The 15,255-nt window shown below is 40.1% G+C and overlaps 3 protein-coding genes across 9 annotated transcripts in view; 1 reads left to right on the top strand and 2 right to left on the bottom strand.

The window, feature by feature from the left end:
* Positions 1-1,575, top strand: part of cep290 (centrosomal protein 290) — a 69,592-nt gene extending 68,017 nt beyond the window's left edge. For all 5 annotated transcript variants that reach the window (XM_023348799.1, XM_023348795.1, XM_023348811.1 and 2 more), the window contains one exon: positions 887-1,575. In XM_023348799.1, coding sequence (XP_023204567.1) covers positions 887-1,131 — 245 coding nt within the window. In that variant the 3' untranslated portion in view covers positions 1,132-1,575. The remainder of the gene's footprint in view (positions 1-886) is intronic.
* c2h12orf29 (chromosome 2 C12orf29 homolog) lies at positions 1,343-7,522 on the bottom strand. 2 transcript variants are annotated; one of them, XM_005813380.3, is made up of 7 exons: positions 7,304-7,522; positions 6,593-6,710; positions 5,810-5,905; positions 5,583-5,699; positions 4,398-4,595; positions 2,778-2,947; positions 1,343-1,808 (listed from the first exon to the last, which is right to left on the bottom strand). In XM_005813380.3, the coding sequence occupies exons 1-7, from the start codon at positions 7,391-7,393 to the stop codon at positions 1,629-1,631; spliced, it is 969 nt and encodes a 322-aa protein (XP_005813437.1). In that variant the 5' UTR covers positions 7,394-7,522; the 3' UTR covers positions 1,343-1,628. The 2 variants fall into 2 exon arrangements, with proteins under 2 accessions (XP_005813437.1, XP_023204605.1); XM_023348837.1 differs by having other exon boundaries at positions 6,593-6,707.
* A 1,202-nt stretch (positions 7,523-8,724) lies between these two features.
* LOC111611576 (CD44 antigen-like) lies at positions 8,725-15,239 on the bottom strand. 2 transcript variants are annotated; one of them, XM_023348537.1, is made up of 7 exons: positions 15,141-15,239; positions 13,853-13,998; positions 11,313-11,478; positions 11,041-11,180; positions 10,521-10,928; positions 10,184-10,262; positions 8,725-9,597 (listed from the first exon to the last, which is right to left on the bottom strand). In XM_023348537.1, exons 1-7 carry the CDS (start codon positions 15,209-15,211, stop codon positions 9,405-9,407), a joined length of 1,203 nt encoding a protein of 400 aa, XP_023204305.1. In that variant the 5' UTR covers positions 15,212-15,239; the 3' UTR covers positions 8,725-9,404. The 2 variants fall into 2 exon arrangements, with proteins under 2 accessions (XP_023204305.1, XP_023204299.1); XM_023348531.1 differs by lacking the exon at positions 15,141-15,239 and having other exon boundaries at positions 13,853-14,169.
* Positions 15,240-15,255: the final 16 nt, after the last annotated feature.

Here is a 15,255-nt window from a genome sequence, read left to right as displayed (position 1 = left end):
AAAGCGACCCGCGTGCGCATAAGAACATCATTAATGTCACACAGCAGCGCTCTGTTTAAAGAATAATAGATGGAGCTGTTTATTGATCACTTTTAGAGTTTATTCAGAAATAGGAGCCGGCGGAGCTGTCACAAAATCACAACAAAATGATATTTAGTCTAGCACTGACTGCAACTTCTGTACAGAGGCTTGTTTGGATGCATAGGCGGAGCTAAGAGTGGTGGGGTTGTGACGTGATGCGCTTCACTAACAGACTTCTTTCTTAAGTTCATGATTAACCGGTTATGGTCATTTTCAGCCATTGTCTACGTCCATATTTACAGGAACTGGCTTATTCTGGTGCAGAATTATGACTCATGTCTCACGTCAGTGACACAAAAGTCGGACAAAATGCGAAAAGACTGTTCAGACTACGGACATATGTCTCCAAATTAGCACCACATATGGAAGTGGCACAAATCGCATGTTTGGGGCTGAAAAGATCAGAACTGGATCGTTCAGAGTGCCGTGAAAAAGTCGGATATCATAAAAAAATAAAAAATTGATTTGCCTGCCGTGTAGACGTAGCATTTGTAGACTTTGTGCTGCACACTAGTGTGGAGTTTTTTTCAACAAATGGGCCATACCTGAGACTGGTCCCATAGAGTCAGGAGATAAAATAACTGAATTGTACTGAAAAATAATCCCACAGCAAAATTTCCTTTCCCAAAACCTTCCACTAGAGTGAAATTAGGTAAATAGCATTCTTATGGCAACTGCTAAACCCAGGTAGTCCTGTAGATTGTCAAGAGAGAGGAATGTGATGTGTTCTCAGTCCTCAGTCCTCCTAGCTGTATAGTGTAGGTTAACGGGAAGCAAACCCTGATCTCAGATGTTGCATTCAAAGGACATGGGAACCTGAAAAGACTCCTACAAGCTGCCGAAAGTCAGAAATCTAAACTCCAAGCAGAGGTGAGAAAGCTAAGGAAGGAGCTGGGGAACTTCGACCCGAACTTTTTCGAAGAGCTGGAGGATTTGAAATACAACTACAACCTGGAGGTGAAGAAGAACATCCTGCTGGAGGAGCAGCTGAGGAAGGTGTGCGATCAGTTTGGCGTGACGCCTGAAATGCCCAGCGTGTCCATCAGTTAACACACGGTTGTCCAGACTTTTTAACGAGTTTGCTGCTGTTCTAATTATGTTCTGGGGTTTTTTTTTACTGTCAAAGTCAGCAGAAACAGCCAAGCAGCACTTTTTTTTTTAACCGTTTTTGTTTTTTCTCCAACAGTGTTTTATTACAGAGTTATAGTTTTGTAATTATTTATAAGGAATTCCTCTGTATTTTCCAATAAAAACAAGATCATTTTGAATGGTCAGAATTGTCCTTTTATTCATCACAACAGAAGATTGTATGTACAGTATTTACAATAACACATTAAAGTCATGCACTTCTTTTACAAACCGTCTTTCTATTTAAGTCTAAAACGCTGTTTGGTTGAATCTTCACATTTCACCTTCAGAATGAGGACTCCTTGTCCATGGAAAACCTTTTTCTTTTCTTTTTTTATGAAGACTTTCTGCTAATTCTGTTCCCCAAAGATAGTTTTTCTGTTAGAGAGCGTCATCCTCGTCGTCTCGGAGGTTTACGGCTAGAACTTCACGTCCTGAAGCCGACTGAAGCGCTGTCCGTTCAGCGGGGAAAACCACGACAACAAGCCCTCGCTGCTGCTGTAGGCTACGGACGCTCCCCCGAGGCGGACCACCGCGGGTCTGCTGGCGAGGCGAGTTTCACCGTCCGGCCACCTCAAGCCCAGGTGATGCCGGTGGATCTGCAAACATAAACACACACTGACTCAACCAAGCGGCTTCAGAAATGCATAGTAGGGGAACACTGATTGCAGTTTTCTGGCTGACCGACGATCTTTAAACACCGATTACGATTTTTGGCCGATACCGATTTTCTTTTTTTTTTTTTTCCGTCTGAAAAGTCACTAAAAATAGCGACAAAGTTGTTAAGTTGGAAACAGTGGAACTTACTGTTAATGGCGCACCTGTGCACATGACCTGGTGGTCTCAGATTTTGCCGAGGTACATAAGATCGGTTTCATATGCAAGTATTGGCCAATTACTGATTTTCCAAAATGAAAAAGGCAGTATTATGCGTTTTCCAGCCATATATTGCCATTTTATAGCACAATTAAGTAACTTAACTTCAGTTGTTATAAAACAAATGCTATATATATATATCAAATTACTTAAAAAGAAATTTGACCTTTTAACTTAACTTCTTGAAATTGGGCCTCTGTCTTTTTAAGAAACTCCTGGGTTTTCTCAAACTCGGCCTTCAGGAAGTCATCACAACATGGCTACTCTATTAACCCATTAATAACGTTTTTAACCAGTGAAGTAGCTCCTATAATGACCTCAGCAAATGCGTTCCACCAGGTGTTTGCTAATTGCTGCTGGCTAGTCTTAAGGAGCTGAGAGAGGGAGTCATGGGGGAGGGAAGCTTGGAAATTGCAGCTCAGAGGAGAAGCTTCTTCTGGAAGGCGGGGCTAGGTCCATCCAGGTGTTTTGCACAGTTGAATGGTTGCCATGGAGATTAAAGGATTCCTCAAACATGCATGAAAGAGTCAAAACAACACTCCAGGTACGTTTTTGATGCGGGAATGACATTATAACATGATGTAAAGCTCAAAAAAGTCGATCATACAAAATACTGTCCCTTTAACGCCTTTGAAATTGTTTTTGTAGAAACCTAAACATAGCCTCAGTGACAGAATATTGGCTCCTCCCACCTTAATCAGCGTGCCGTCGTTGCAGTGCCACACGATGCCCTCCACTCGACCTTCACAGTTCTCCTGGAACCAGGAGCGGAGCAGCTGGAAGTTGACAGGCGGAGGGTTCCTGACTGGAATGCTGCCATGTGGAACCAGGCAGTGGATGGGCTGCTTCTTACTGCCCAGTCCTGAACAGAGCAGACGACTAGGCTGTACATGAAAGCCATTATTAGTAAGTCGTTTTAAATGTCGGTATTGAAAAACATCGTCTTCACCTCAGCTGGATATATTTATATTTTTTATACTAAGAACAGTGCAGGGGTGATGAAGGTACATTCTGACCACAGTGACCAGCTGAATTTTAAAATTGAAAAATATTTAAGAAAATAGGCCTGACAACTTATGTCTGCAAAATTCACTTAAGAATGAAGAAAAGTTGTGCAAAAGAGAAACAGACAAAAGATTCTCAGATTATTAGTTTATCAAAGCGCCTGACATTAATTAGTGCGACTATTTATCACACTACTTCTATATAATGTTTCCAATTTGGGATTTTATGTTATTTCACGCATCTGTGACTATGTTAATCATTATGCATTAGAAGATTTTTTGTTTGCTAAAACAACGGTGCATTCGGGCCACCGTAGATAGAAACAATAAAATAAAATAGTAAATTTACACCAGAAACTCTGAAATTTTGAGATTAATCTCAGACATCTTTTGGGAAAAAAGATAAAAAACAATCTGGACATTTCTCGGTGGAAATGTTTTTACTTTTTTTTCTAGAAATATAAGATTTTTCAAACTCAGAAATCTCCATGTTTTTGTTTTCTAGAAAATTTCTGAGATTTTTGGCAGAAATATATACTTCTCTTTCTTGTCTTTCCTATCAAGGCAATTCTACCAAACACTAAGAAAATGTGTGTAAACTTCTGATGTTCAAGACATTAATAAAACCTCTGGCACATTTTCTCTCACTGTTGAGGCATTTAGAAAAAATAAGTGATTCTAGTAACTGTGAATGACCTAATATAAGAGACATCTGGCCTTATTTAAATTCAAGTGGTGAGAAAAAACATTTATTGTTTTGTTTTTTGTTTTCATTTTTTCATTCGTTGTACGTAAAGCTCTGGTCTCAAATGCCAATAATGTATCAGGCCAATCTTTGATGGTCTTTTATAGCTTTTGATGGTCTTTTATAGTAATGGTTCATAAGCTCTAAGGTGCTAAAGATCAAAGGGAATTGTGGTGATTAAAATAAGAAAAGTTAGAAAAGTCAATTTCCTGTTTTCCAATGCTATGCCAAATTACTCAAAACATTCTCAGATGACCAACCTTATGTCTGAAGCTGCTCTTTTCTTTTCATGCCGTTACATAAATACTTTTTTGCGGGGGAATAAAAATCTCATTAAGTATAACAAAACAGACGTTACTTTGTAGGCTGTAATCCTGTAAAATAAAATGGTTTTTGAGGTCCAATAAAGGTTGGTTGCATGCAGAATGATTATTAGAGACAGATACAAAATTAAAAATAATGATAATAGTAAAACTGAAGAAAAAGTAATAATAATCCACGGTCTAATGGATTCCCGCTATGCCTTCAGCTGGACCCAAACGGTCGGCGCTCAGCTGTCTCACCGTATGCGTTTCCGTTGACGTTGGTTCCGATTAGCTCCAGCGTTTGGTCCTGGAGGTCTGCCAGTGGGAGCGCTGTGATCTCTAGCAGGTCGTCGTCGTTGCAGCCGGGCTTCAGAACCAGAGCCACCCCGAGCTCGTAATCCACCACGGAGGAGTGCCAGCAGTACTGCTTGTTGCTCTTCTGCACCGGGACCCAGCCTGCAGTTTCACCATCAACAGCCATCTTTGTCGAAACTCGGCAGCAACGTGTTCGGCCGTTTCCTAACTGTCCCACGATGACCTCAGACGCTCAAAGTGCTAACTGAGGCTGGTACGGTTGGTCTTAAATGTGGATAATCTCTCTCTTAGCAGAACAATATACTTCAAATAGTCAGGAAATGACTTTAGAAACCCTTCCTAGATTGATGGGCATCAACAGTTGCTGATGTCTTGCCTTGCTTTGGCGATGTGTTAATGCTTCAAACCGTCAAACTGCCAAAATCCTTTAACAGAGCAGGTCACACTTAGTGAAAAATCTACTATTTAGTTCTGATACTTTCCTTCTGAAACACAATAAAGCTGCAATATGCAACGTTTATAAAAAATTATATTTTTTACATATTTGTTAAAAAATATGGCACAGATAATCTGTGAAAATGTTGCACTCCTCCAGCTCCTCTCTGTGCTGCTATTGCTGTCTGAAGAAATGCAGCGCTCCCGACAACCAATCAGAGCCAGGAGGCGGATCTTAGTGCTATCAATCAACCTTCTGATTTGTCATGATAGCAGAACGTAGCAGATACGTTCTGCTATCAGAAACTGTAGTGTAGCAGGTAACTTCACGCTGTCAACGAGCCTGATTGACAGCGCTATGACCCTCCTCCTGCCTCTGATTGGTTGTTTTCAGCTTGCATGGGAAAAGGAAGAGTTTGATTTTTTTTCTGTCATGACAGTTTCAAAAAATGTTGTTTTTTATCAAAGTTATTACACACTGCAGCTTTAAAGCAATTCAGATTCTAATATCCCACTGTAGTCTCATCAAAGTTGACTAAGAAACGGCAGTTTTGAATTAATTTTCACTTTCTGTTCTCTTGAACTTAAACTACAGAACCATATAAATATCAGATCATTTCTTAGAATATGAGCGAAAACCCTTAAATTAAAACAAGATGTTTTTTTTCCCTTTACGATAGAAGGCATCAGAACCTGGGATGTGTCCGTGCTCGTCAGGAATGGGATGTCCGTTGCTATGTTTGACTCTGTGAGCAGGAATCCACGACTCAGGCACCGTTTTAAAATCTTCCTCCACATTCCAGGAGAAATCTGGAAGAAAATCCAAAATGCTGAGATAAACCACCAGAACTCTGTTGTTCCTATCAATTAGTCCAACCACTGCAGCGCGGGAAACGTGCACCTAGCTAAAGTGACGGTACCTTTACAGCTTTTGTGAGTGTGTTGGTGCTTCTTGAATCTCTTCTCCGCCTGCTTGTTGGGCTTCCTGTCCAGCCTGGCCCAGAGGTAAGGCTGACCTAATAAAAACAGACATCAACAGTCAATAAAAAGCCCCTCAAATCACCTTTTATACAAAGATCATTGGGTTTATTAACACAGACAATTCCACAAAGCTTTAAAGTCTAAGAAAAAAAAAACAGATTTTTGGGGTTTTCCTGAAACAATGAAACTTTAGAGCAGAGGTGTCCAAGCTGTGGCCCAGGAGCCATTTTGCGCGCGTCTGACTTCAGTTTAAGAATGATGCAAATCTGTCCCTCTGCTAAATTTTCTGAGAAAGCGTGACCTAAATTCTGATTTTTATTGATCAGAATGAGGGTCCATCTGAAAATATGGGGTAGAAGTTCATACGTTTCTTACTTCTTCCTACTCCTTTTCAAGCAGGAGTAGACAAAAGACAAAAAATGTGTCTTTTGCAGTCCTTGTTCATGTGTGCTATTTTCTACTGCTACCATGTTTGAAATAAATCAATTGTACATTTTGCTAATAGAAAATTAGCTAAATTTCTTCTATTAAAGCAAACCTGCAAAACCCTTTAAACTTTGGATCTAGAATAATTTACAGCAACAAATCTGACTATTTAATTTGTTTATTGTTGAATAGGTAAAATAAATACTTTTTTTTTCTTTTTTTGACCCTCAAGTCCCTTTGACTTGACACCCCTGATCTGATCTGGAGCTCCATAGACTCAACACTCTGAGACGCACCTTGATAAAGAGCGACGTAGCAGCAGGTGCCATCCAGCTTTTCGGTGGCGAAGGCGCAGTCTACGTTAGCCTCTAGAGCCACAGGGTTCACGGTTTCAGTCGCGACAACCTGAAACTGCTGAAGACGAGACAAAACGGGGAGCATAAAGGATACAGACTGAACCTCCTTAGAAGTTGTTCATTCCACAAATCTGACCTCTATGGAAGAATGGAAAGGAAGTCATGACAGTCCCATTTAAGTAAAATATTTAGAGGAAGACGAGGCTAAAATGTAACTTCTTGGCTACGTGAAACCTGTTGATAGACGCTTTCTGTTCAGTCTTCTATTGTTTGACCATATGTGGTACTTACAGGGCATTGACGTCATAAGAATGCTGAAAAAAATGCATGCCGCACTTTTAAGCATTTTTATCGTTGTACACTGGAAATACATTGCGGGGCAGGGAGGGAACAATCTAGATCTTTAAAATAAGCGTTTCGCTTTTCTTATAGAAACTCTTTTTACATCCTCCATTCATACAGACAAGTACTCTGAGGTTGTTGGAATCTTTGCGCAGGACGAAAAGGTTCTTTAAGCGACCCGAAGTAAATGAAACGCATTCTGCAAACATTAAGGTATGGCTGCGGAAGAAGACCGTTGTAGGTAGAGAGTGCTGCGGCCTGCAGCAGCAGAATCAATCAGAGGTTGATGATGAAGATGCTGCTGCTCACCTGATGCTCGCGTTTTCTGGACGCTTCTTCCTTCACGTCGGTGAGAAAAACACACGGGATTTTCTGCTGAACGGAGCCCAGGCGCCGCATTGCGACTTCCGGCTTTATTTTCACTGGAAATGTTTTTGAATTAACCTCGAAAACAAACAAACAACAACAAAAATGTCAGCAGCTGCTAGTGGGTTAGAATGTGTGGATGTGTTTTTCGACGTGACTCTTCCCGTGTATTCTAAGGGAAGACTCGTTCGCGCCACCGTGTGGCCTGGAGGGAAGTTGCGCAACAATGAATCTGCACTTGATTCTTTTTTTTTTTTTTTGGAAGTAATTTCTTTTTACATGGGAGATCAAATTATTTAAGTTCAACTATAAATTGGGTTTATTTTAAGATAAAAGCAGAATCTCAAATGTTGTCAAGACACAAATTACAAAACAATGATTCAAAAAATATATATAAATAAAACCAACATGTTATCCACATTCAATAGGAAATGCTACTCTAAATGAATAACTTGGTTTTAAAATGGGCCAACCCCTGAGTAAGACTCAGGGTGAGAGTTAACATTTGCAAATCAGATGTGGTCCAAAGTATTACGACTGTTCCAGCATGCATACCGTAGCTATAAAGCTTGACTTCAGCTGGCTATATAACAACAACACATGCTCTATCAAATGACGAAAGAATCTAATCATTTTAAGACTACAGTTGCCATTAACGATTCATTCTAATTTAGAGAAACCTCATGTGATATTAACTGCCCAAACTGATTTAAATTATAGTTTGATTTATGTCTTTTTTTTTTTTTTATTGCAAACATCTGCTGGAATCTTGTCAGTAAAACCTTAATTCCTCACTTGCTAATTTATTTCTGGATCATTTAAAAATAAATTGCCCAAGTTTGCCAACCAACTGGATTTCATCAGAGCGTGACTGTCATTTAAGGTGTCCGTTGGAGTTAGTGTTTATTATGGTTACACTTATCAAGTATTTTATAGAGTTTGTGGTCCATGAATTAAAGAAAAACACCATTTCCATCCCAACAACACAATTCACGTGGCAGCAGCTGCTGCCAATTTAACACAGAGCTGAGTAGAAAAAAAGATGCTTTTTATTATTTCTTTATGTCTTCTTAAAGTAGTTCCTGCAATTTGTCCACCCAAGAACAAGAATCAAACATATATTGTTGTCATACAGTGCATGGATGAGTTGATAAAATTTGCTAATACTGATGAGGCAGCCAGAAATGCAATAGAATACTTTAAATGGAACCAAGCGCATCTGATGGTCCAGTCAAAGTTCAGAGTTAAACTCAACTCACCTCCAGTCTGTAAATATGCATTGAAAATATCCACAACCAGAAAAATCAACAATCTGGGTAAACAATACAGCATGTTAAATGAATAATGGAGTTGACATGGCGACCGAATGCTGACTACTTTATTGTAGTGTACTGTTGGTTTTCCATTCTGACATATTGTCTACCAGGGAGGCACGATGTATCGGCACTGACGCCGGTATTGGCCGATTTGTCATTTTTAACATAGTAGAATTGGTCCGATAAACAAACGTGGGCCAATATAATCTACCGATATTTATTTCCATCTTGTTGCTGTTTGTTTCTGGAAGAGGAGGGAAAGAGGTTGGTCATGTGACAGTGGCAGTGATGTAGCAAAGGATTGTGGGGAGTTTAACTGCAGCACAGACGCAGCTCTGGACTCAGCAGGCTGGTTGTTTTTTTTATAGGTATCAAAAGGGTAGTGAGATATATAAGATATTGGTTATCAGCCACAAGAGTAATAATATATCGGATATAAATATCAGCCCAAATTTTCATATTGTTGTATTCTTAATCTCTACATCTATATATTTAACCATTACTTCAAGGGAAAGAGCAACACAAACATGGCTGCTTCTTGAATCACCCAACGTCATTAGAAAACATCAAAAATATTAAACCACGTTGACAAAAATGGAGTCTAACCAACTCTGGCTGGTCTGCTTCATCAGTGAGAAACGGCTTCTTTCCTGTTGTCCAGTGATTTCCAGGTGGGTTCAGTCTGTTGTGCCTCATCCAGGCCTATGAAAGAAACTAAACCACATCAGCTACTCTGCAGAGTTTGTTTCCGTCCCTGTATTCACACACAGTGTGACATCACTGCACTTTGTGCTCAGCTCTTCATCATGTTCCGTTGCTGCTCCGTCTTCATTGAGTAGGTACATCTCACTGTGGGAGTTCCTCCACATCTCCGTCTCTACGTCGTCCTTATGGCGCCGGACACACCAGCGGACGACATTCCTTCGCCATAGCAGACAGGAAATGCAGATGATTAGTCCCAAAATACACGAACCACTAGAATTTAGAGACTCTGCTGCTTTTATCCATTTATAGTATTGGAGAAATATTTTCAGAGTGGGTTTCACGTATTCATGGATTTTAGTTATTCGAGGGCGGCCATGGTCCCTGACTCCCACGAATATTGGCGGCTCATCACTAGGGATAATATAACAATTTTTAAAAATGGCTTGTAACTGAAGAGAACACACAACATTATTATGTGTACAGTCCCTGTCATACGGTACAGCGTATAGTATGAATTGTTTGACACAACTTCCATTGTTAAATCCCTGGCAACATTTATGAAACTAGTAAACCCAAAGGTTCATCCTGTGTTTCATATAGAAGGATAGACACAAATGATGTGCAGTTTCCCCTATTTGACCTGTTTTGGGTTTTTTCTAAACTCAAGTGTATAAGGACATGCAACAGATGTCCTGATGCTGAATGTAAAACCCTAGAACTGAAAGAGTCCCTAAGGACAGTTTAGCCAAAGTTTCCTCCTGAAGAATTTCAAACCACCGAAGCGATCAGGAAGCCGACTCACGATTTGTAACACCACCAAGCCGTCGCTGCGCTGAGAAGCAGGAAAACGATGCTGAGACTGATGAGGCTGATGTGAGGAGCTGAAAAAGAAACAAACAGTTGTGTGTTTTTTTTTAAGTCTGAACACTTCCTATCCTAAAAACGGCTAGATGTGACAGAATACAATTTCAATTATAAATTAGTATTACTACTTGACGAAGTCCACAGTAACAGAAATGAACGTGTTTATGTCGTTCCTCACCTCATCTTTTGGTGCTCTTTTTTTCATGTAAAATGCGATTTGCCAACCTGTGACAGTAAAACCCGGTAAAACTGTGAGCAGAATAAGGAATGTTTACCGTCCAGCAGGGGGCGTGTTGAGCCAACGGATGGTTCCAGCTCTGGCTCAGAGGAAACGTAGGAGCTTGGGGACTGAGTGGAGGTTGGAAAGCTAAAAGTGACACCGGCGGGCGTGGAGGTGATGAGACGATGAGAAGAACTGGGAATATGTGAGGACGGGTGTTTGACAGGGGAGGAAGACGAAGACAAGTCTGTTGTCTTGGAAACAGAGGCTGTAGCTGAAGGCGCCTGCTCGGTGGGCTGAGGTGTAGATGTCTTTCCCACTGCAGGTGGAGTCTGGGTGGATGATCTGGAGGTAGGAGCAGCGGATGACGAGGCTGGGCCCATTGCTTCCGGTAAGGTGGAGGAGCTGGGAGACTGTGGGGTGGCTGTGGACGGGTCCAGAGTTTGGTTCTGATCCGTAAGCGCTTAAAACAGAGAGAAATACACGTCAACTTCAAATCCTCAGCCACAGGAGTAAATGTTTCTGTTCACATCCCTTATGCTCACTGAGCCGGGCCGGACCGGGCCGGTTGGTACCTGAAGCGTTGAAGCAGTACACTGCAAATTTCCTGTCAGGCGTCGTGTTCCACTGGACCAGCCCTGTGTTTCCTTTTCCACAGTTGTTGTCAGATGTTATCCGTGGGACGACCGCCGTCTTCTCAGCCACCCAGCCAAACCTGTTGGGAACAATTAAAGAACGCAGAACAAAACTTAGAAATATTGAGACTGAGATTTACTTTACTGCTAGTGTACACACAAAGACCCAACAGTGAATCAAACACCACCTTCATGTAAATTCATTGTCCTACTTGCATGTCTCCAGTCCGTGTCGCACGGCTTCCTCCATCTGAGCTATAGTTGCTATGGTGACCTTCAGAAACGAACACGCCACTTGTGCTTCGGTGAAGTTCAAAGTGTAACTTCCTCCGTCAATCAGCAGGAAGATTCCTATCGGTTTGTCCGTCTGGACCACGACTGAAAATGTTGCAAAATTGATGCGTGTCGTTAACGTGACAAATGGCAAAACGTGGTAATTCTAACCTTTAAGGTGTAGATTGTATTATAGTTTGCTTTCGGTCAAATTATTCTTTGTGACAAAATAAAAAGTACAGTAAACACAAAATTAGTACAGAGTCTGAAAGATCAGTTGTTTCAGTAGGAAGTCGAGTACTGTGGAGAAAATTCCCCAAACTTGCAGCATAAACTGAACAACAGAACTAATAGTTGGTAATGACATAAAAGTGTATAAAAATGTTGGTGACTTCTTATATTACAGTTTAAAATGTTTAAGTATGGCGCTACTTAGAGTTTTAGATACTGTAATGGTGTCTAAAGCTTCTAAGAATTCATGTTTAAAGGAGCCAAGCAAGATAAAATAATCATTAAAAACCGTCAGAAATGTTTCACAACACATTAAGTGTGATACAGAATTTAGAAGTAAAATGGTTGTAGCCTGGTGATTCTCTTCCCACGCAGTTTCGCTTGATTCTCATCTCCCACCTGGAATTTCTCCCATTGAGCTGGATTCCTCCAGTAGAATTTCAACCGGGCCAGTCAGCGAACAGAAGGAGTTACAAGCACCGTTTTAGAATTGCATTCTGCCGATATTGAGCTGTAGTTTAGCGATAGGTTTGGAGGAAGTGAACGAAGCTGTTCGGTCCGTGTTGGTCATGCTTCCAAATATTGAAGACAAAGAAAAAGGAATGTAAAGGGTGCATTCACACCAGCTCTGTTTGGTCCGCTTTAATCAAAGTCTAGTTCGTTTGTGTGAATGCAGGTTTTTTTTTAACAGGTTGGTTTATTAGACCCGGTGAAGTGTGAAAGCGAACCTGAGCTGCTGAAAATGTAATAAATGTTGCAACTTTGGTCCCAAATCAAACTGAGTCTACTATCAGGTGTGTTGAGTTGTAGAATTTCAATATGAAATCTGAAACCAAAAGAAGACGGCAAAGAGACAAAATGTCTTTGTTAATTTATTCTTTGTAGCTAAGGAAAGTTTACTTTTTACAGCCCAAAGTGTGCAACTCTGGAAAACCAAGATACACTTTATTTTATACACTTCATCGCATCGAAAGCGCCATCTGTCCATGCATATGCTCCACTGTACCCAGGTCAGAACACACTGGAAGATACGCATCTCAGGAAAACACTTCCAAATATGGTAAGCACTTCCGGATTCAACATGGTGACAACAAGGTTACAAGAAAGTTGCTCATCCAGATAATCTGTTGCTGACACACAGGATGTCATCTAGTACTGCTAGACACTTATAGAGATAAACGCTAAAAGTACATTTTGCTAGCCAAGACGTTGTTCAGTTTAGCACTTCTTTGATTTGATCAAAAGTCCTTCCCACTGCTCTCCTCCTTTGAGACATTTCTGACGATCTAAAGAGTTACCTACTGAAACAACTCATGTTTTTAGGTTTTTGGGGTTTTATAAGCTCCACATCACAACCGATTTGTTTCTATTTATCACATTTTATTACAAAGATATCTTCAGCGTACCTCCTAAAAGCCCACAAGTGGTACTAGAAGCACAGTGAAAGAGCCACGTGATCTATTGGCACCTGGAGAACCACTGACTGAAACGCCTCATCAGATCCTTCACATGTAAACAGGTTCAGTAGTTTTGTTTAGGCATTTTTTCCCCTCCATACGCTGCTGTCATTTAAACCCTTTCGGATGTAAAGTACCTGCTGTATGAGGTGCTCATTTTGTGCTGTCAGATCAGTTCCTTTTACACACTGAGATTTAGTTTAAAAACCCGACAACGACCGTATTTATGAAACTATATTTAGCGAGGTCAGAAAGTATGCGGAGTGAAAATAATGGAAAAGGATAAAGAAAACGAAAATGTACAAATATTGTCATCTGCAACAACATTTGCTTATCTATTCTCGTTCTTGCACTGCCAGTTCAGAACTTTTAATTATTTTTATTTAGATTAAGTTTATTTACCCCATATTTTCGTTCTTATATTTACACTTTTTTCTCTCATTTTCTTTAAAGAAAATGAAAATCCTCTGAACGCTCTGCACCAAAACATCAAAAATACTCCACTAATAAATATGATTCTGATAACATAAATAGCAATTCAAAGCTAATCTTGGTTTTAAAAAATAACGTTTAGCTCACTAGTTAGTTTAGTTTAGTTCATATTTTCTGAATACAAAAGAGCAAAATATTTAATCATGATATAACGTAAACTAAAATCACACGCCAAAACAGATGTAACAATTCTGCAGCTGCATCCTCACTTTATATCATGATATAAATATATAATCATTACAAAGTGTTAAAAATTCAACAACAAAAAAATTATTGTAAAAATAAAGCAGATCTCTTACCTTTACTTAGACTGGAGGCAGAAAGCTGCAACATAAAGAGCAGCAGAAAAACAGAGGTGAAGCAGAACCGACCCGCCATGTCTGTGTGTGAGGTGAATGTGAAGGAGCATCCAGAATGCAGAAGCGAGTCCCAGAACCAACGAGGGCTGAAGGAAACAGGAAAGGTGAGGTCAGCTCTGCCCGCTGGCCTTTCGGCCAGATACAGCAAACATCCACATGACATTCGGTCGGATTCAGACGTTTGTTTTTTGCTCGTCTGATTGCAGATAGATGACACATGCGGCATATCGAGTCTCGTGTTTGGGATCATAGAGGATGTCCAGGAAACATTAAAGTGGGACGACAGGAAGTGTTGAGGACTCCAATTGAAACAAATCAGAGAACATAATTGTCCGCTATTAAAAGCAAAGATCAGCTCCCGAGTCACTGAACTGATGCTTTTTCTGGGGGGGGGGGGATGAAGTGAAGGAATAGTTTTACTCTGTTGGGTGTTTAGTTCAGTGGTATCAATATTTCCTGCTTTGCCAGCATTTCCAGCAGAGCTGTTGGTTCTGTCAGTGGAGTAGGAAGAGCTACGTCCTGTTCAACTTTGCAGCTTGTTTTTGTTCTTTTTTTTTGTTGTTGTTCTACAGATTAAAATAGTTTAATGTCACCTCAGTGAAAATATTTAAAAAAAAAAAAAAAACTCATAAAATTCCACAATAGTCATCATATAACAAAAGATACAGGTCGTAATGACACAATATTACGATTATTGCAAGAATAATCGTAATATTGTGGGAATAAAGCTGAAACGGTATGAAAATAAAGTCATGTTTTGAGACTAACATTGTAATATTACAAGAATAAAGTCAAAGTATTACGAGAACAGTTGTGATGTTATGAGAATAAAGTTGAATTAATGTAAGAATAAAGTCGTAATGTTTCAAGAACTTTGTTCTTGTAATGTTATGTGTTTGTTCCTGTGATTTTATTTTATTTTTTTTCAGCCCCTAATCGTAGTTAACAGATCAAACACATAGAAAACCAAATTTACCCTAATTTACATTGTTTTATGCCGTTGTGCATTTGACCCTTATTTATTCAAACCATCCCAGAACATTTTCCACCTTTTTAATGAGATGTGAATCCTGTAGCATTAATCTGAAGAACAAACTAGTGTGTTGGAAAGAAAAGTGTAACAAATAAATGAAAAGGCTGCAAAACTCTGGTATGAACTAAAGTTAAGGTGTTCCAGACTGACCTGTGTTTACCTCCCTCCCTCCGGGTGTAGCTGTGATCACGTTACCTGATGAATACTGAATGACACTTGGTGATGGGATACTCCCTGTGAACCGGACACCAGACTGAGACGTTCATTCAGCGAGTCGTCCCAAACGGCCCCGCTCTTCTCTTCGGGCTTC

Source organism: Xiphophorus maculatus, chromosome 2 (assembly GCF_002775205.1).
Source record: "Xiphophorus maculatus strain JP 163 A chromosome 2, X_maculatus-5.0-male, whole genome shotgun sequence".
NCBI lineage: Eukaryota > Metazoa > Chordata > Actinopteri > Cyprinodontiformes > Poeciliidae > Xiphophorus > Xiphophorus maculatus.
Note: the sequence above shows the minus strand (reverse complement) of the source record. Positions and strands in the feature narration are given on the sequence as shown.

Bases quoted from the DNA above. Each gene is read 5' to 3' on its own strand.
- c2h12orf29 (XM_005813380.3), bottom strand. From the start codon at position 7,393: ATGCGGCGCCTGGGCTCCGTTCAGCAGAAAATCCCGTGTGTTTTTCTC. The intron at 6,711-7,303 runs GTGAGCAGCAGC...TCTCGTCTTCAG, and splicing joins CCAGAAAACGCGAGCATCAG to CAGTTTCAGGTTGTCGCGAC. The intron at 2,948-4,397 runs GTGAGACAGCTG...TGCTCTGTTCAG, and splicing joins CGTCAACGGAAACGCATACG to GACTGGGCAGTAAGAAGCAG.
- LOC111611576 (XM_023348531.1), bottom strand. From the start codon at position 14,162: ATGATCCCAAACACGAGACTCGATATGCCGCATGTGTCATCTATCTGC. The intron at 11,479-13,852 runs GTAAGAGATCTG...CAACATTTTCAG, and splicing joins TGCCTCCAGTCTAAGTAAAG to TCGTGGTCCAGACGGACAAA. The intron at 10,929-11,040 runs GTACCAACCGGC...CTCTGTTTTAAG, and splicing joins GTACTGCTTCAACGCTTCAG to CGCTTACGGATCAGAACCAA.